At 41.9% G+C, this 20,940-nt stretch overlaps 1 protein-coding gene across 1 annotated transcript in view; it reads left to right on the forward strand.

The window, feature by feature from the left end:
* ZNF704 (zinc finger protein 704) overlaps window positions 1–15,348 on the forward strand; it is a 278,264-nt gene extending 262,916 nt beyond the window's left edge. The window contains exons 8-9 of the mRNA XM_055432513.2: window positions 1,602–1,699; window positions 2,612–15,348. Coding sequence (XP_055288488.1) covers window positions 1,602–1,699; window positions 2,612–2,723 — 210 coding nt within the window. The 3' untranslated portion in view covers window positions 2,724–15,348. The remainder of the gene's footprint in view (window positions 1–1,601; window positions 1,700–2,611) is intronic.
* Window positions 15,349–20,940: the final 5,592 nt, after the last annotated feature.

Consider the following 20,940-nt stretch of genomic DNA (forward strand, 5'->3'; position numbering starts at 1 on the left):
AGACACGACTGAGCGACTTTCACTTTCAGGCAAGAACACTGGAGTGGGTTGCCATTCCCTTCTCCAGGGATCAAATCTGCATCTCCAGCATTGCCGGCAGATACTTTATGGTTTGAGCCACCAGGGAAGCCCACAGGGGTAGGGGGGAGGGGATAAATGAGAGTTACTAATCAATGGACGTGAAGTTTCCATTAAGCAAGATGAATAAGCTTTAGAGATCCGCTGTACATTATATGTAGAATCAACAGTGTTGTATTGTGTGCATAAAAAATTGTTAAGAGTGTAGACCTCGTGTTAGGTATTCTTATAATAAAATAAAGTTTTTTTAAAAAGAAAAATAAAGTGAAGACCAATGGTACAGAATAAATCAGACTTATAGCAACAATGGTTTAAAATATTAATTTTTTTCTTATGTGTTTAATTTTTTTAAATTTATAAACTGGGAAAATAGCACTTATATGTCCATTCTTTTACATTCAATTTTTTAATTGAAAAAAAAATTAAAAGTCCAGGTCCCTATACTAGAGAAAGTCAGTTCTCTAAGTGTGCTTAGGGATGTTCCCATGACTGTTGATCAGTACTGGTATTCCTGTGGTCCTGCTGGCTTCTCAGTGATTACGTTTTTAAGTTTATTAAATGTTTGCTTTTTTCTGTAGGGCAATCTTTTATATATACATGACACATCATTTATCTTTTGTTAGTTTTTTTGGAGCTTCTGAGAATCCCATTTGCTGGGAGATATTTAATGTTACGTGAGCAGGTGATGCAAAGAGAATAAGTGAGAAATGCAAGAGGGATGGAGGGCAAAGCGGACTCTCCCATCATCACAGCTGAGAGACAAGAGCATGAGGAGGTTCAACACATGGTCTGGCATCAGGGAGAGCTCAACTCTGGCCATTACAGGTTCCACAATCCTGGTCAAGTTATTTAACCTCCCTGTGCTTGGTTTACTCATCTGTAAAATGGGAATGATGAATACTTAACACATGGGGTAGCTGTGAAAGTAAAGCTGTTGTCAGGGACCCTGGCAAAAAGTGGGTGCTCAAAAGTTCTACAAGGTTGACATTCATTCTTGCTTTGTTCAGCCTCTTTGCTGCTTGCCTTTGTTCCTGTTCAGACCCCAGAATCTGCCATGTGGATGTCTTACGCAAGAAACCATTTATTTATTGACTGTGAATAATCTAATTGAATAAACAGAAGGCCAAGGTCCGCACTGTGTGTTGCCACTGAGTAGCTGTATAATTTTAGAAAACTTTCTTAACCTCTTTTCTTCTTTAAAAGAGAGATGATTGAGGCTTGGAAGAAGAATATCCTTTAAGGTTTAAAATATTATTCAAGTGAAAATGAGCAATTTGGAATGCAGAGATGTGAAGTCATGAATATTTCTGAAGTATTCATTGTTGCTGGCTCTTTTCTGTTGGTGGAGGCGTGTAAATTCCACCAGAAGCATCACCCCATCCATTTTAACCTGTGATCTCTGTGAACGAAGCACAGCCTCTCTGTGTCTAATGGTCAGATACCACTGCCCACATGGCAAAGGCTAAGGAAATGCATGGTGAGGAGAGCCTGCCCCGTCAACTTTGTTTCCCATGTGTTTACAGGTGTCACCAACCCACAGTCACCCAGTGGGCACAGGAGAGCAGAGACCGCACACTCACACCGTCCTGTCCTCCCCCCCAAGAGGGACGGTCAGCCTAAGGTATGAGTGCTTGAAACCCCACATGCCTCTTCTCTAGGGAATTAGCCAAAAAATAGAACCACGAGGAAGAGAGAAACCAGAGATACAACCTTCCATAAAATTCCCCTGAAATGGATGAAACACCCATTCTTTTGTTCCCATGGTTCCCCCCGTCCATCAACTATTAATAAAGGTTTTTCATTTTTCTGGGGTAACAGTTCATGGTTAGTTCTCTTGCAGAATAGGTAATGCTGATTACTGGGTCTCTTTAAAGACATGTTGCATTAACCTCGGTAGGATATGAATTTTAGTTTTTAACCCAGATCAAGGAGGACCTCCCCAGGATTCCCTTGACCAGAACGCTAGACATTTGAGAAGCAAGAGACCACTTGAATGTACGTATTTAAAAACCTGAAAGAGTAGTGCTCACTGCTGTTATGTCTTGTATTTGCTCGTGTAATTCAGTGTAATAAAGATGTCCCAATGGACATGTCTCTAAATGGACATGTAGAAGCTGAAGAAGGCTATAAGTACTCTTAAAAGCAGCGAATTTTAACAGTTCAGTGAAGGGCTTCCCACCTGGCTCAATGGTAAAGAATAGGCCTGCCAATCCAGGAGACATGGGTTCCATCCCTGGGTCAGGAAGATCCCCTGGAGTAGGAAATGGCAACTCACTCCAGTATTCTTGCTGGAGAATTCCATGGACAGCCTGACCGGCTACAGCCCAAGGGGTCCCAAAGAGTCGGACAAGACTGAACGCAGGTGAGTGATGAAGTGTGCTGAAAACATCCCACACGGGTAAACCTCTGTACCTAGAGAGACCCCCTGCTATGTGTCCTAACTTTCTCCAGAGCTTTCCAGGGATTTTGAGGTCTCCAAAGAATGCCCATAGAATCCCTCGCACTGAACGCCGTTTCCTGGCCTGTCTTACAGGAAGCCCCGGGGAGAGGGCAAGAAGTGCCGGAAGGTGTACGGCATGGAGAACCGAGACATGTGGTGCACGGCCTGCCGCTGGAAGAAGGCCTGCCAGCGTTTCATTGACTGATACATGGGTCCCTAACTCGCCCCAGACACTCCTGCCCTCATGTTCCTCCGAGGGTGTTGGAAAGTGCTTTTCCTTCCGTACCAAACCCACTTGAAGCCCAGGGAAAGCACTTCTAGGAACCTTGGTGAAATCACAGCAAAAAAACAAAAAAGGTCACCACCTTCCCTGTTCTTGCTGAGAACCCAGCTGAGAGCAGCTGTAACTATTCTTTTCCTTAAAAAGAAAAGTCAACTTTTTTTTTTGCTGTAGGTCTAGGTCTGAAAACTGTGGACTTCTGTAGCAATCGAACCAACCAAGCCCATTTTTCCTAGAAAGGAGGCCTATTTTGATAAACTTTCTCGATAATACCATTTCTGAGACTTTTTTTTTGACACTTAAGAAGCTACAAGTTATTCCGTAGCATTTGTATAAAGAACAGTACCTGTTTTCATTGTGAAGTCTTTGCCCTGTTCTCCATCGGACTTCTGGGAGCAGTTCACATCATGATGTGTTGCCAGGAAGTGGCAGCACTCTGGGTATCTTTTCTATGTCTTTTTTGTTGGTTTTGTTTTGTTTTGAAGAATGGCCCCAAACTGAACCATGGTAGAGCTGTTAGCTTGAAGGGCCCTGGAGGGCATAAGCCCGAAAAGAGATTGATAGTGGACATCACCAGCAGATTTCAGCCCCAGCTGAGTTCAGGACATCCCGCGTCACTGGTGGAAAACATCTGGGAGTCTTCCTCAGAAGCCCCACCCTGAGAGATGGCCCCACCTCTCTCCTGGCTACAGTGCACTCAAGACCTGATGTGTCGCCATCCGGGTAAGCCTCGAAGCTTCCTTCAGTGATGTGATGCCAACCCCAGCTCAGATCTGTTCATCACTGCGCATCTGATGGTTGTTGCTGGGTCAGTGGCTCATCAGGCCTTCCTTCCCTCAAAACACCACAGCAGACTGGTTTCAGAAAAGGTAGAGAACTCAGACCACCCCAGCCGGTTGCTTCAGGCCACGCAGAGCTCAGCCTCCATGTGTTCAGAAAGTCGTGTGAGGTCAACATCCATTCTGAGTGCACTTTTATAGGTTTTAGGCTTTAGTGCATCTGGGAGATGGGTTCATGAACACTATAAAGATTATATGGAGAAAGGGGAGGTCCAAACCTTTATTTTTCTTATCAGAATATTGGAGCTATTCATTAAGAATTCGCTCAGAAGGGAATGTACGAAACACCAAAAGGAAATTGCGTGTTGGTATAGGAATCTCTCAATTCAATAGGACCAGGGCTTGCACTGTGTTCCATTTATTAGACTTTCTAGCCTGGTGTGTGTTTGTTTGTCCGTCTTGCTAGTAGTGGTGCCAGGACAGGGGTAGTTCTCAAGCCCTATAAATAAGCTCATTCTCTGTCTACCCTCCTCTTGATCGCCCTGCTCGAGCTATTCGTCCTGTACCTATGCAAAGACGCAAGAGCGCCTTATAGGATGCACTGTGTTGGGACGGGGGCCTAGAATCAGCCATAGGAATGTTGAATGAAATTGCACAGAGCAAAGTTTAATATATTTAGAGGTTGTACATACACTTTTTTTTAAAGAGTAGAAAGACGTCATCTAGTCATAACAGATATCCTTGTTTTTTTTTAATATGCAAGGGGAAAAAGGAGATTCTACAGTGTAACAATCTGTGCATTCATATATTTTGGCAGTTTTATTTTTTAAACTCTCTTATGACATTTGAAGCATTATTCCTTGAAAGAGATCCTGTTTTCCTCCTTCATTTTTCTTTAAAAATACTTAAGAGAGCAGAGAAAGAGCTTCATTTAATATCCCATTGTGATCACCAGTCAGTACAGTGCCAGCTATAATGCATGCTTTAGCACTGACGAGGTCAGCCAGGAAAGGGTTTTTTAAGTACAGAAATGTATTTGCACCCTCTGTCCCAGCCTGTCTTTTCTTCTCCCTGGTATCCTGCTGCTTCACCCACTGGCATCTCGGGTAGGAGGTGATGCTCTGGCCTGAACCAGGAAGCCCTGCACTGTGACTGGACTACCCAGCAGCCACAGTGCCCACTGGTGAGTCCCAGACTGGTCAGCCATTTGAGCAGGCTCACTGTGGACTTCAGTGCTGTTGGGTGTAACCCTGGAGGAGAGGGTTTTCTCTTCAGCAAAGTTCCATGGCCCTTGATCCTTGGATTAAATCACTAATCAAAAGAGATTAAAAAGGCAAGGCATTAAATCCATCCCCCCACTCCCAGAACTTTGGGAGAGAAGATGGCTATGGACAGTCCTGGAGTGAGGCTCTGTGATTCTGCCCCAGAAGGACAACCCATGACTAGTTCTGGGCTCTGGCCTGGCTGAGCCAAGTTCAGTCCTTACCTGATTATTAGCTGATGCAGGTGTAAGCAGAAGTGTAGACCTGAATGCAGCTTCCCTGGGATTTCTTCTCCTTTCTGAAACCTTCTTCACACACACTCTCCACATTTCTGACCCATGCAGGGCTCCTTTCTTCAGGCCAGCCCAGGGCTCTGTGTGTCCTGTGCTCCAACTCCAAGGTGGGCACAGACCCTCAGTACTTGCTGTACACAGACACCTATTCTCTGCACCAAGACATGTAATGGCTGAGGGACTACCAGGCTTCACCTAGCTGGCCTTGAAGAAAAGGGATAAAATTTCTTTCAAGCCACCCAGAAAGCTACAAATTGTAATATACAGCACTGATTGTAAATGCTAAAACTTAAAAAAAAAAAAAATGTAGAGCTATTTTGTTATGTTTTGGAACTAAATGATGTGCCAAATTAAGCCCAGAATTTATTTTATGCCTTCTCTGTGGTACCATGTTCTTTTCTGTCTTCATTTGTCAGGGGGAGGAGGGAGATGGGTGAGAAGGAAGTACTAGGGCACGTGGCTGCTTAATGGGAGCGCCCCCCACCATGGGCAGCTCAGAGAACGTGCAAAAGGAACAGCAAAGACAATGCATTCTGGTCCCAAAGTCTTTCTAAAGAAGGCATGTGGTAGCCTTTGACTTTTCTCTCCCCAATGCCCCTTCCTGCAGAAAAGATTTCTCATCTCTCTCCAAAGAAGGCACTTCCTGGTGATGGACAGGCTTCTCCAGATAGCTGCACAACAGACAGCAGTCATTTTAAGCCTTAGTTCTTCCCAGAGGATGTGCAACCAATGAGTGGGAGGCAGTGTGACCACCTGAAGGAAACATCCGGTAGCAGGTGGGTGGGAAGCCAGAGAGGGGATACAGGAGGGCTATGGACACCTGACTGGGGTTCACCATCCTAGTGCTGATCAGCTGGTGGTGACTGTCCCTGGGCATCTCCGAGGGGCTGCCATGTTTCCATTTGAGCAGCTGCTTCTTAAAGCCAAGAGACAGCTCCTACTTGGGAAGCACACAGGGCAGGGATGCAGCATGCCCCACGAGCATCCCCGGTGGGCACGCACTACTCTCCTCCTCACTTGCTAAAGAGTCCCTTCCATTGTTTGGCAAAGCCAGCGTCAGGAAGAGGGCAGTGGGTTTCTGAGCAGGAATGTGCATGCCTGTGAGCAACTCCATGCACCAACAGGGTGGGTGCCCTTTATAAGAGGAGTCTTTGTCCAGTCATAACCTTATTGCAGATGAAAACCTTTCAATAGAGAAAGAAGCACGTTACAGTTCTTGGACTTTCCAACAAAGTTTTTTTTTTTAAAAAAGTTACATGTATGTTGTAAGAAGTGTCTGAAATTAACATGCCCTCCATCAAATTTCAAGATCACTTGAAGTCCACTGTCGCTGGTGTCACACTAAGCCACACTCAAAAGCAGTTCTGAATTAGCCAGCACTGCTCAACCCATGTCCGCCTCCATCTGACTTCATTGGAAAAGGAAAACGCAGCACTCACTTGGGAAAATTTAGGGAAAAGTGGCACGAACTGTACATATGGGAGAGAATACCTTGAGAATAGTAGCAAAATACTGTAAAAAAAAAAAAAAAAATCATTTCCTCAGGGAAAACTAAAGAGTATGTGAAAAGTAGATCTGGAGAATTTTAAGACTAGAAAGGTTTTTTTATTATCTCCAGCATCTTTCCTGGTCAGAATAATTTCTGTTTGTTTTTTAATGAACATACCATTTCATGACCAATTTCCATGAACTGGACAGTACTAACTTTTTGAGGTGTGGGGGAATGCTCTATGAAACAGAGCAGTTTCTTTGTTTCTTAGACCTGCATTCTAAGGCTGACGTCTGAATCACAGCGCAGTCCCTGGTGGGTTTTCACAGACTCATATAAGGCTGTTTCTGAATGTATTATGAATATGACGCCTTGGTGTTCCTTTTTATAATCAGCTGGTTGGAGAACTGATTATTAGCAAGAATTCTGTAGGGGAGGGATGTGAAAGTTGTGCATTTTGCTTTAATGACAGTTAAGGAGCAAACTTCCCTGGACTTTTGTGGACAAGGTGCTGTTTTTTCTCATGACCCTGTAGAATTTCTATTGACCACATCAACTATAGCTCTGATCTATATGAACGCAGGGGAGAATTTGTGCATACAAATGAGTGGAAACAAGAGCAGGATTCATGAATATGGATGAGGATCCGGATCGTTTTGGAGAAAGTGCTGGGCACAGGGGTCAACTGGAATTTTCGTTTCTCTAAGAAAACAACCCAACCAGCAGCACACACGTTCTCCCTGTTCCCCATACCTGTGGGGCTTCCTCCAGAGCGGGACTGTTTCCTTCTTTCACATTGTAACTAGTCAAACCGGAAATCAGTAAATGAATTGAGCTTATAAGCACTTTTAGGTACCAATTGTATCACTAAGTAATGCTCACCAGTAGAGCAAGAAAGTATAAAATGTATTTAAGACCGACTGGTTTGCTTACCATGACTAACTGTAAAAGCCCAGCTCCAATGATATATGTGCTTTAAAAGGTGTATCTATCATAGGACTAGAAATCAAAATGGGAATTTTATTTCTGGTCCTGTTTTGTAAATAGTTCCTTTTTTTTTAATTGAAGACAATCTCATGTTTTATAACTTTTCTTGTGAGTCTGAGAATCACAATGGTAATGTGTTATGTCAAAATGTGATCTTAAATACAATAATAGTTATAACTTAATTTTCCAAATAAGGCAAGAAATACACTGCGTAGGCTTCTACAATTTCTGAAAGATGTGACATTTTTATAATAAGCATTAATACTTAACTTCTCAAGTTAACAGAACTGGAAATATTTTACAAGATGCAGCATTTTGTAATCACAAAGAACATGAACATTTTGTGGGAAATGACCTTGGTTTTATACATTGTAGTTTATTTTTTAAAATACAATATTTTACCAGACAGGAAGTGTTAATATTATAAGCAATTCCTGCTCTCCAAACAAAGGGCTATGCCTCTTTTAAGCAAGCATTTTGATGCATATCTTTTCAATCAACCCTCTGCAGCAAGAGTAGAAATGCAGATCAGATGGAAAGATTATTACAAGAGAATCAAGATTACAACAGCTACTCCTTTTATCTTTACCAGTGTTTTTTCAAAGTATTTAGGGGAAAGAAAACACTTTAAGAATCATATATCTGAAATCTTTAAAATATTAATAGATATGCTTATAGGCAATGAGAGAAATAAACTTGTAAATTCTGTCATGTACCGTGATAGATTTCTGTCACAAGGACAAGCTTAGTGCTCAGCCTACCAGAACCACAAAGCTGCATTTGACTAGCAAGTGTCATTTGATGGTAATTTCTAAAATCATAGCGTATAAGCCCAAAGATACAATTCTTAGCTGATTGGTGATCTTTAAAATAATTTTGTGCTCACCACTAACTAAACAACTTTCATTTCCTTATCAGAACAAGTGCTTGATTTTTCACATGAGTAGTTCACAGACAGGCAAGTTTGAGATCAGAAAGTCACTATATTCCCAAGAGTCAGGGAACAAGGAAGGCTACCATGGAGAGTTGATTAACCACACAAATAATTCTGAGCTTTGCCAAAACCATTTCATAACGCATTAGTTTTTTCTAGCCCACTCACTGTTAAGCAAGAAAACATCTTTTCTTTCTAAGATTTTAGTAATTCAAAAGCTAGACTAATTAGTCAAGCATGCAGATAACATCAAAAGAAAAGTTAGGACAGAACAGTCTTATCCATTAGGCAACCCCTGTGAGGTGGTCAAAGGGTCACTCAGACTCTGCTTCCAAACAGGCTTCAGAATCTGCACACATGAGGACTAGAAATGCACAGGGTTAGGGGAAGACATGTACAGCTTCATCTCTGAGATGAAGCACTCCAATGTCTCTCTTTATTCTCTTGGAATATCTCTAATGTTGGCATTACAGTTTCCCAAGAAGTGTTCATTGCTGCATGGTTTTTGATCAAATGAGTCTTGCTTCATATTTAAATAGAAGCCTCCTAATACAAGCCTGCTAATACATAGCAGATGCCTTAGAAAGAACAGGCAAATTGTGTAAATGAATGATTCAGATCAGGCAAAAGAAGGACACTGGAGAATGACAGAGATCACAGTGAACCAGAGGACATGCATCCCCATTGAAGGGGGACCCCAGCTGTAGACAATCAGAACCATGCAGAAATCAGGCCCAGGGCGCTAGACCTTCTGACTTGGAAATACAATATTACCTGACACTTAATCAAAACTCAAATTCTTGGCCAGCAGTGTGCAGACCAAAGAGAACGTGTATATGGACAGATGCAGCCTTTGGGCACTGGTTTCAACTGTTGGGAAAAAGCAGATTTCAAGTTCCATAGCCATCAAGTTAAGTTCTTCCAGCAGCGCCCCCAACTTACACATTGGCACTATCTGGGCAACTAAAATTAAAGAAGGGAGAGAAGTCAGTTCTCCCCAAAAATCACTCTCATGGAAGATTTGAGTATAAAAATACAACATCCTTAAACTAGCCTTGCCTCTGAGCAAAATATACCGAAGTATTATTCAGCTCTCACTCTGCCTCCTGGCGTGCCCAGGCCGGGCCCCAAAGCATTGAATGACTGTAATCCTAACTTCCTTACTGTTTTCACTGCCGTGACCACTGTGATGAGGGGCTGGCAAAGAGCAGCCTTGTGCCTTCAGCGAAGGCAGCCAGGAGCCCCTGCAGTTTCAGATAGCACACGTTGCCTCCTTGTGCCAAAGCCCTTTGCCAACCCCTCCACATCCCCTCCCACTCCATCCTGCCTTGTGAGTTTCCATCCCAGGATAAAAGTTCTGTTGTTCCACCTCTGACACGGCAAAATCCTTGCTTCATAACTGGTAGGTACTTAGGTATTTTAGAGTGTCCGCTAACCTCAAAATGGAGTTTTTCCATGTAGAAAACCTTAACATCTTTCCCTGAGGGCAAAGACAAAATAGGAATAAATGTGTCATGGAAAAAATTAGAAGTTGCTTCCTTCATTTGGATAAACTAGGTAATTTTAGAGTGTATGTTACACCAGAGTCTTGGTGGTATTGGGATAATCACTAACCCTTTCAGATATATAAGAAAGTGTGTCTCTTTCAGATACATGACTTCCTTTGACACTCCCTAGTACTTAGCATAAAATGAGAATATTTAAAATTACTACCACCACCTCCAAAGCCAAACCTGGTGCAAATGGTCTTGAACCTGAGTCAGCCTCATTACTACATCCAGGGAGGAGGGAAAGAGCAACTGAAAGAGCTGGCTTAGACCTCACTCTTCCAGAATGACTCCAGACCTGAGAAGACCCCAGGGACCCATGTTCTTTACCCATACTTAAAATCCAAGTATTTCAGCATAAAAGTAAAGAACCCTCTCATTCACAGTGTCAAATGCAGACTCACTCTGAAATTTATCCCTTTAGCCTAACTTCCAGGCTCCCATCCCCAAAATTCCAGCCATTTAAGTGGTTAATTATAGGAGATGACTAGCTAGTGCAATGTTCTGAGTTTAACTTTTGACTCCTTTGAAAAAAGTTATTTTGCTGCTATCACTCAGCATTTGTTATCCATGTAAACTTGTATTGATGCCCCCAAATTTGAAAATAAGCTCAAATTCACAGGTTGAAAGGATCAAATTGAAAAATAGTCATCTCAAAGTTGGAAATAGCTGGTAATATGGTTATGTCACATGGTAAATATGAATGCAACTTAAACAACATTGACAATGCCTGATATTTCTGTCGTCATATGATTGACAGGTTGACCAGTCCATGAATGGATTGTCCTCTTCTCTCAGCAGCTCACAGGTTTCACAGGTTTTGAGTAAAGCCACTCACAAGTTTAGTCATGGAGCTAGATGGGCCTAAACCATTTTGGCCCATCACCTGCTTTTTGATAAATTATACTTTTATTATGTTTCTAAAGCAATACAGTACTGGAGGAGTAAATTGTGAGCTTTCCTATTCTAGTGGAAAAGAAGCCCATTTTGCAATGGTTAGCCCCAATGCCAAGACAGTGGCAGGACTTAAGAGGACCCAAGTTCTAGGGAACAAGAGCAAAGCTACCATTCAAAAAATAAATAACTGTAGATTTTGAAAGAAGGTGGAGATTATGACTTCAACACTTAAGCCATAGTCCTTTTTTCTTCAAAATATTCTTTTCCTATTGAGCACCATCCACATAACTATTAACTGCCAGGTTTCAAAGGAAAGCTCCCTGCTACTTATATTATGAAAGTGTTAAAAATTAATTCTCAAGTTTGATTAACTGTTATATTTACATACTTACTAGGGTTAATTCTCTAAATTTTTAATTCAGAAAATTAGTCAGGGGAGCGAGCAGCGACTCCTGAAAAAGGCAAGAGCACTGTCATTAAAGAACAAAATTTTCTCGAAAAAAAAAAAGTTTCTCATCTATTTCTTTCTGAATTCTCTTTACATCTCTGAAGAGGAAAAACCAGCAGCTGGAGAAGAAGTTGAACTTTAAGGGAGAGAAAGAACAGTCCCCATTCTAGTCAGTAGTCTCTTTTTCCCTTTGGGCAACAATCTTGAATTTACTAGCAAAATGTTATTCTCCCCTCTGCCTTAATCTGCCTGAGCCAGCGGCCATGCTGTTTTTAATATATGCTTGCTTCCCAAAGCCCTGGATTAAACATTTTCATTTCTGTGCTCTTGCTTTCTCACTCTTCAGTTAAGGTCCAAGGGGATAAATATTACCAGGACTTGCATGTTAGGCCGAGTCGATGAGGCTCCTCTCTTCCTTCAGCGAAACGTTTCCATTTGTCTCAACAGTTTGGGATGACCATTCAGAGAGCAGGTTGATCAGCAGACAACCTGCCATATTCATCACAAAAGATCCACTCAGACTCACTGACAAAGAATAGCAAGGCAGATACCTAGTCCTTCCACTTTGACTCAAAGCCCCCCTCGCAAGTCCTCTACCCCCACGAGTACCCCGCCGGAGCAAAGCCAATGGAGTGATCAGGGCAGAGGAAGACAGCGTCACATCCATTGGTCTGGGTCCTGACCTCTGCACAGGGTTACAGAGCATGAAAATGGAACTGACCTTTATTATGTGAAAAGGAAGTGGCTCCTGTGGGGTATACTTGTTTTAAGTTTATATTTATGCTAAGAGAAGGCTCTTCCAGTCTGCTTGTGTTGTGAAGCACGCGTCTCTCACCCCAGTGGAGCTTCCTTCCCATGTTTTGGGCACAGATGACCAAGGCAGGAAAGAGGCAGAGCTCTGGGGCCAGTGGAATTACCCCTCAGGGATCTACGGTGTAGCAATCACAAACTACCCCACCCAAGGGAAATTAAAAAAAGATGTGTCACAGTGGGGACCTCCCTGATGGTCCAGCAGTTAAGACTCCGTGCAGGGGACACGGGTACCATCCCTTAGTTGGGGAACTAAGATCCCACATGCTGTGCAGTGCAGCCAAAAAGAGAGAGGGAGAGAAAGATGTATCACTGCAGATTATAAACCCTTGCTTTGCTTTTTACTCCTTTTCCCTTACACTCTGCTAACTGGAAAGCAATGACTGTGATTTGACCAAGCCCTGTGATGATAGCAAAGCTTCTTCTTCCAAAGTGTCCCAGCTGTTTGGGGAACCTCTGTGATCACTGGTAGAAAGCTTTAGAATAGATTTAGATTTTTAGGGAAGAACTCAATACCCCCCAAATATACTTGTTCCATGACTTCAATAACTGAAAATATCCTGGGTGTAAAATAGCCCAGGCAGGCAGATCATATATGTTTTTAAAAAAAATGCCATTAATCAATATTTTCCTACAACATGACCTTAAATTCCTATTTTTATAATTAATGGTTGGACGATAGTCAGCCATTGAAACATAAGCTCTCTGGAATAACCAGACATTAGTATAGTTTCCAAAGTGTTTCATGTATCAAAATCTATATACTTAGAGGAAGAACTCAGGATAAGAAAAATCGCTAGGTCCCAAAGGGTTCGTGACTATCATCAAATACAACTGCCGAGTGGCCTGTGGTCATCTTTTTCGAATGAGGGAGCCGGGGAGTGAGAGAACCACAGTCATAACAAAACCTCTGTTGCCCTTCATCCATGATAAGATTTAAAAACATTCTACTTTTAAGAATTAAGCCATCTTTCAAATTGTTTTCTATACCAAATCTAACCTATTCAAATAAAATAATAAAATAGCTAAAAATGGGGTATTTGGTGGAAATGCTGTCAGTAGAAAGCATTGCTTTTTAGTGCCTGCTTACAAAAAAAGAAAGAAAGAAGACTCAGTCCTTTATGTGAGATGCAAGTGTTAACATGACAGTGTTAACTTGGAATCAGGCACTAGTTCAAAAACAACGAGGCAGTGCTCTCCAATTTTTAGAAATCTTTCAAAATACAATCTTACCACTACTTCAAGGTAAGTACTTGTGTATAAAAGTCTTTAATATTAGTGAATGAATGTAAAGGTGACAAGCTATGCATTTTCAAAGGGTAATGTTATTTTGTATCCAATCCAAGTCAATTTTTTTTTCATAGAGACTTACCACAACTGCAAATTATTAAAAACAGACTTGAATGCATATCATTATGGGGATATAGGACTTCCAATTATCCACTTCTAGCTGATACTTTTAAAGACAGTGCATTGAAACTTCAGCTCTAAACAAATTTCAGCCACAAAGGTGATTAAAGGAGAAATGGTTTATATTTTACTTCTTCAGCAGAAATGGGAAATGTGGGCGTTACAAAATGGGCCCAGTTTTTTTAGAAGTAAATGTTCTAGTAACACTGGATTAGCAAGCAAACAAAACTGCATGAAGTTAATGAATATTGCCTTGGATAAATATAGCATAGGTTGTGTCTATTGTGTTTAATTCGCAATCTAAGGGGAAAAAAACTCTTCTCCAAAGGGTTTGGAGTATATAGTTTTAAAGAATATAAAAACAGAATATAGAAAATAAACAATATAAAAATATTGTCTTGCGAAGAAAAATCATTGGCCTTTTTCTTTTCAAAATTAAAGAGATCATCACCTATATTTTTTTGGAAAGTCCATATGAAATAAACACACGTCTTCAGCACACTTGGGGATTTTGTATTCCCATGAAACCTTTTCCCCTAATAATTTATTCTTGCTCCTTAATCAGTACTTTCCTATGTTACTCGGCATGAAAAATAAAATTCTTTCCTTCATCTGACAATGTTGACATAAAGAACTCCATTTCTCTGCCACTTAGGATCTCTTCTGTGTCCATTGAGAAAGTTTCTCAGCTGTTTGTATGTAAAATATGGAAAAATATACTTCTAAACCTGGTACTTGTGGTTATACTGGATATGTTTGCTACCTATTTAGAAGTTATTGGGGGCCGGGATGTGTCTTTTTATATGATTTTTAGCCAAATCCAGATGTTCTGATACTACATTTCTGAATACCTATCTGACTGTAAATACAGCCTGAGGAGGTTCAGGTTAATAAACCTTTTACGTGACTGTTCCTCAGCCATGCTCCTTGCCAGCTTTGGGCACCTTGTACATAGATTTGTTGAATGTTTAAATGATGTTGTTTTTCTAAATGCTGTTCTCTAAAACAACTTTTTGAACGTTTTTTGCTTTCCATTGTTTGGGACTTTGTGTGTTGGTTTAAAAAAAAAAAATGTTTCCTAAATATTTAACACCAGGAAAACTATTTCAAATAAACTGGTGCTAATTGAAATAGAAGGCAGATTTTCAGATGGAAGATTTACAGTATCAAATGTTGACACCAGTTAAATGGAACTGCACTTTCCCAAGGGGACAGCTGTCATCTACCTGCCATGGGCATCAGAAGGACCCCTGATTGTTTACAGTTTCTGTGGCCCATTTAAGCGTAAAATAGAGAAATGGTGCTGTCCCCCCAGAGTTGAGGATTTGCTACATGGGTCCTATGGAAGCATTTAAGTAGAAGTAAGGGTCTATAGTAAGAATCATTTTAGTAATAGTCTTCTGGTCTTTGGACTTTCACGTTCTGTAATGCTTAGCTGTAACAATGAATTATGGTGTTGCCAATCTAGTCTGACGTCATCGTCGCCCTGTATTTCCTGTGTGTATGGTTCTACCTTGGGTTGCACTGGCATGTGCCGAGCCAGATCACTGGACTTTCAGGAAGACCATTCTGACTTCTACGGTGTCCACACACATGCATTTAAATGCACTTGTAACTGGTTAATTACCATGAAGTCTAACTTCCACTTAATAAAAGTTTTTGTGTATCTGCTTCTATTTGGGAGCTGTTGATTTGAGTAAAGGATAACTAACTGGTACCCAAGAAAGGCTCTCGGGGGTTAGAGGGTTTGAGGTTTTACCTACAGTCGATAAAAAAAAAACATTCTTTTTTAAACCAAAGGGATCTCTTTCCCATAGCAAACTGCTCACCATCAAGACTATTTTTAGAAACATGTTGTAGGTACATCTCACGTCTAGAGTTCAGCCCAGATAATTTCAACTCAAACCCATTCCCTTGACAATGACTGCCCAGGTACATCAACTTCTCACCCAGTGCTGCTGATCCTGTTGCCCAGGTCATGTGAACACAAGCTGGCAGACAGAGGAAAGTCAATGTCTAGTCTAGTGCCAAGCCACTCTGGAGACCCTCCTTGAAGCCAAGGCCATGTCCACTAGAATTTGACATATTCATCTCCAAAGACCAAGCGTATGTATTTGTTCAACAAGGCAGCAGGCTTTGGAGTTCAACAGATTTGGACAGAAATCCAAGTTTTGCCTCTTGCCAGATAGATAACTGGACATGAGATTTAACCTTTCTAAGTCTTGTTCTTACATTAGGAATGATAATAGAAGAGATGAAGACTAGTTAGCCTGGCTTAGGCAATATCTTGATCTACTCCTAGTCCAGTCCTCCATAGCTGGGGTGGGGAGGGCTATGACTCATGGTCTGCTGCCTGTTTCCGAGAAGCTCCTACCTCATGGAGCTATTGTCAGAATTACCTAGAATAACAGGTCATCACACACAGAAGTTTCCCAAATGGAGGCCACAGTACTCTAATACTGGAATCCTTGGATATCTGTAATAAGTGCCATGAAACTCATGAGTGCCTGCAGAATTCTTTTTGATTTAAGAAGTTTCTTTCTAAAATAAAAATGTCCAACCTTAGTAAACAGCTTACATACCACATCTGAATGTTTTATTGGTTACTCCTGGCCATCATTATTTCATCCATTAATAACCTGGGCAGTAGAGACAGTTTTAAAGCTCAGCCAATTTGATAATTAGAATCTTGTGCCATTAGACACCCACTGCTTTCTTCCACCAGCCCTACCCCCAGCCCAGCTTCTTGTCATTGAACCTCTATGATTTCCTTGTGCTTGGCACAGGGAGCCTGAGCCCTTTGACCTTTCCTGTGAAGCAGGAGGATGGGAGACCAGACTCACTTTGCTCCTACTCTGTGCCAAGCAAGTACTGGAGACTTCCAGGTGGACTGACTGTCACAAAAGCTCTGTGTGTGGGAACCACCACCCCATTTTATCCAGAATGAAAGAACTTCGTAAAGGTTACCTACTGTCCTGAGGTCACAGAGCTTACATAGACGTGGATGTCCCCTACCTCTGACACTACCCAGTGGCTGTTCTGCATTTTTAGGGGCTTTCAGTCTACGGATCTGCTGTGAGCAATAAAGGACAGTGCTCCTTTGTCTTCTCTCTGCTTCGTGGTTTCCTCCTGCTTTGAACCAGGTACGGGCTGCTCTTCACCCTATGCCGCCTTCTCTCCCCACCCTGCCCTCCTCTTTACACTGCCCATTCCCATCGCTTCTTTTGCCCGTTTCTCCCCATCATCTAAAATTACAGCAGGGAAACAGATACCCGCTACGATACATAAAATAGAAAAACAGGGGACTTCCCTGATGGTCCAGTGGTTAAGAATTCACCTAGCAATGCAGGGGACTTGGCATCGATCCCTGGCTGGGGAACAAAGATCCCACATGACGTGGGCAACTAAGCCTGAGAGTCACAACTACAGAGTCTTAGCTGCAAGGATCCCACATGAGCAAAGATCCTGCATGCCACAGTGAAGACCTGACACAGCCAGAAATAGATAAATGTTTTTTGAATAAAGAGAAAAACAACAAGGAGCTACTGTATAGCACAGGGAACTATAGTCAATATCTCGTAATGATCTATAATGGAAAAGAATCTGAGAAAGAAAATGCACACACACAAATGAATTACTTTGCTGTGCATTTGAGACTGGGCTTCCCTGGTAACTCAGCTGGTGAAGAATCTTGCTGCAAAAAAAAAAAAAAAAAGAATCTACCTGCAATGCAGGAGACCCAGTTTCAATTCCTGGGTCCAGAAGATCCCCTGGAGAAGGGATAGGCTACCCACTCCGGTATTCTTGAGCTTCCCTGGTGGCTCAGATGGTAAAGAATCTGCCTGCAATGCAGGAGACCTGGGTTTGATCCCTGGGTTGGAAAGATCCCTGGGGGAGGTCACGGCAACCCACTTCGGTATTCTTGCCTCGAGAATCCTCTTAGGCAGAGGAGACTGGTGGGCTATGTCTGTGGTGTCGCAAAGAACTTGAAACTAATACAACATAGCAAATTAACTATATTTCATTAAAAAAAAAAACACTGCAGGGGACGCTTGACCCTGTATTCACATCCATCAGTTAGAGTTCTTTCTCCCCATGCTTCCCACAGCATGTCTGCCAAGTCTGCAGCCACATCAGATGTCACATACTTCCCCACAAAGCATTGTCATCCTCACCCTCACGCCCCAGGGCTCTCGAAGATGATAGCTAAACAGTTCACTTTTAATGCCCACATTCTTGCCAAGAAGACGGATAGATGTAACAACCTCTGAATGGTGTTCGAACCACACATTCTTGCTTCTTCCAGGCCCTCTGGCCAAAGGCCCATGAAACTGCTCCCTCGAGAGTTGCCAGGAAGCTGCGTGGCCCTCAGGTGGGGACAGGAGAAAATATTGAGAAACTGGACTGGAGATGTCATCCTACAAAGTTATGTGTCAATCATATATTTGCAAAACAAGTTTTGACCAAATGCCTACTATCTAAAGGGAGGGTGCAGTAAACATCTAACAAAGTAATGGATTCTTTTTTTTTTTTTTGGCCATTCCACGTAGCATGCAGGATCATATTTCCCCAACCAGAGACTGAAACTTTGCCCCCTGCAGTGGAAGTGTGGGGTCTTAACCATTGGACCACCGTGAAATTCCAGTAATGAATTATTTTAATATATAAAAAAATGAAAGCCACCTTCCCTGAAAAAATACCCTCCAAGACCTTACACTTAATACTCTGGCATGTAGTAGCTGCTCAATAAATTTTTAAGTGCATGAATGAAAAACTGTTTGGATGGAGCATTTCTTCAGGCTGTAAATATGCTCTCTGCTTTCCATCTACCGTGGCCCAAACAAAGCAAAGAGGGAAGAAGGAAGTGAACATTTTGAAGCCTCAGTTCAGTTCAGTTCAGTCGCTCAGTCGTGTCCGACTCTTTGCGACCCCATGAATCACAGCATGCCAGGCCTCCCTGTCCATCACCAACTCCTGGAGTTCACTCAAACTCATGTCCACCAAGTTGGTGATGCCATCCAGCCATCTCATTCTCGGTCGTTCCCTTCTCCTCCCACTCCCAACCTTTCCCATAATCAGAGTCTTTTCCAGCGAGTCAACTCGTCGCATGAGGTGGCCAAAGTATTGCAGTTTCAGCTTTAGCATCAGTCCTTCCAATGAACACCCAGGACTGATCTCCTTTAGAATGGACTGGTTGGATCTCCTTGCAGTCCAAGGGACTCTCAAGAGTCTTCTCCAGCACCACAGTTCAAAAGCATCAATTCTTCAGTGCTCAGCTTTCTTCACAGTCCAACTCTCACATCCATACATGACCACGGGAAAAACCATAGCCTTGACTAGATGGACCTTGGTTGGCAAAGTAATGTCTCTGCTTTTTAATATGCTATCTAGGTTGATCATAATTTTCCTTCCAAGGAGTAAGCATCTTTTAATTTCCTGGCAGCAATCAGCATCTGCAGTGATTTTGGGGCCCAGAAAAATAAAGTCTGACACTGTTTCCACTGTTTCCCCATCTATTTCCCATGAAGTGATGGGACCAGATGCGATGATCTTAGTTTTCTGAATGTTGAGCTTCAAGCCAACTTTTTCACTCTCCTCTTTCACTTTCATCAAGAGGCTTTTGAGCTCCTCTTCACTTTCTGCCATAAGGGTGGTGTCATCTGCATATCTGAGGTTATTGATATTTCTCCCGGCAATCTTGATTCCAGCTTGTGCTTCTTCCAGCCTACCATAGCCATTTATTGGCTTCCCAGGTGGCACTAGTGGTAAAGAACCCACCTGCCAATATAGGTTAGACGTAAGAGACACAGGTTAGATCCCTGAGTCAGGAAGATCCCCTGGAGGAGGACACAGAAACCCACTTCAGTATTCTTGCCTGGAGAATCCCGTGGGCAGAGGAGCCTGGCAGGCTGCAGTCCATAGGGTTGTGCAGAGTCTGACATGACTGAAGCAACTTAGCACGCACACACATAGACATTTATTTGGTCTAAGGAGCATTTTTAAAAAGTTTCTTTAGAAGACATGTATTCTCAAAATCATCAACTCCAAATGACTGTTGATTACCTAATAAGTATTTAATATAGGACAAAGTATACAGTAATACCCACTGGTTTTATGTAGAAATCCCTTGCACGTAGCAAGAATTCAATAAAGGTGTAAGTGAAAAAAATGAATGCTTTGAAATGAAATACATTGCAGCATAGGTCTGTACTATTAAAAGCAAGCAGAGTAAATGAAAGAAGGTCAATAGGATTTGAGTCAATAACAGGAGAGAGAACCTAGGTTGGCACTAAAAAATAAACACTATTTTAGGAGGAGGATCTGGATATGATAGGAATTGCTCACATCCAGGTAATATATGTACACAGTAAAAAAAAAAAAATCAGGGCAGTAAAATGTTTATAATGAAAGTAAGCCCTGCTGCTCATCCCCTTTCCACCCTTCATCACAATTCGAGAAGCAGCCAGTTCTGTTTAACTTGATTACATTTTTTCTAAATTATATGCAAGTGTTGGAATTCCAGCTGAGCTATTTAAAATCCTAAAAGATGATGCTGTTAAAGTTCTTCACTCAATAGACCAGCAAATTTGGAAAACTCAGCAGTGGCCACCGGACTGGAAAAGGTCAGTTTTCATTCTAATCCCAAAGAAGGGCAATGCCAAAGAATGTTCAAATTACTGTACAATTGCACTCATTTCACATGCTAGCAAGATTATGGTCAAATTCCTTCAAGCTAGGTTTCAACAGTATGTGAACCAAGAACTTCGAGATGTACAAGCTAGGTTTAGAAAAGGCAGTAAGAACCAGAGATCAAATTGCCAACATCTGCTGGATCACAGAAAAAGCAAGAGAATTCCAAAAAAAAAATTTAGTTTTACTTCATTGACTATGCTATAGCCCTTGACTGTGTGGATAATGACAAACTGTGGAAAATTCTTTTTTTTCAATGTAAATGTTTTAGTAGCAATTGCATTTGTACCATACACTCTGCCATTGAGACTGTATGTGATAAAGCAACCAGGTATGGCTCTACATCAACTCGCCATAAATACAAATTTCACTGTGGGAAGTAACACCAACTTTGGTGGTTTTTCTGGTTTTTGTTTGTTTGTTTTTTGGCTGTGCTAGGTCTTCGCTGCTTTACACATGCTTTCTCCAGCTGCAGCGAGTGGGGGCTATTTGCTAGTTGTGGTGCAAGGGCTTCTCATTGTGCTGACTTCTCTTGTTGTGGAGCACAGCTTTAGGCACATGGGCTTCAGTAGTTCCCCCTCACAGGCTCTAGAGCA

Source organism: Moschus berezovskii, chromosome 16 (assembly GCF_049115385.1).
Source record: "Moschus berezovskii isolate FMDL1 chromosome 16, NW_MosBer_1.0, whole genome shotgun sequence".
Taxonomy (NCBI): domain Eukaryota; kingdom Metazoa; phylum Chordata; class Mammalia; order Artiodactyla; family Moschidae; genus Moschus; species Moschus berezovskii.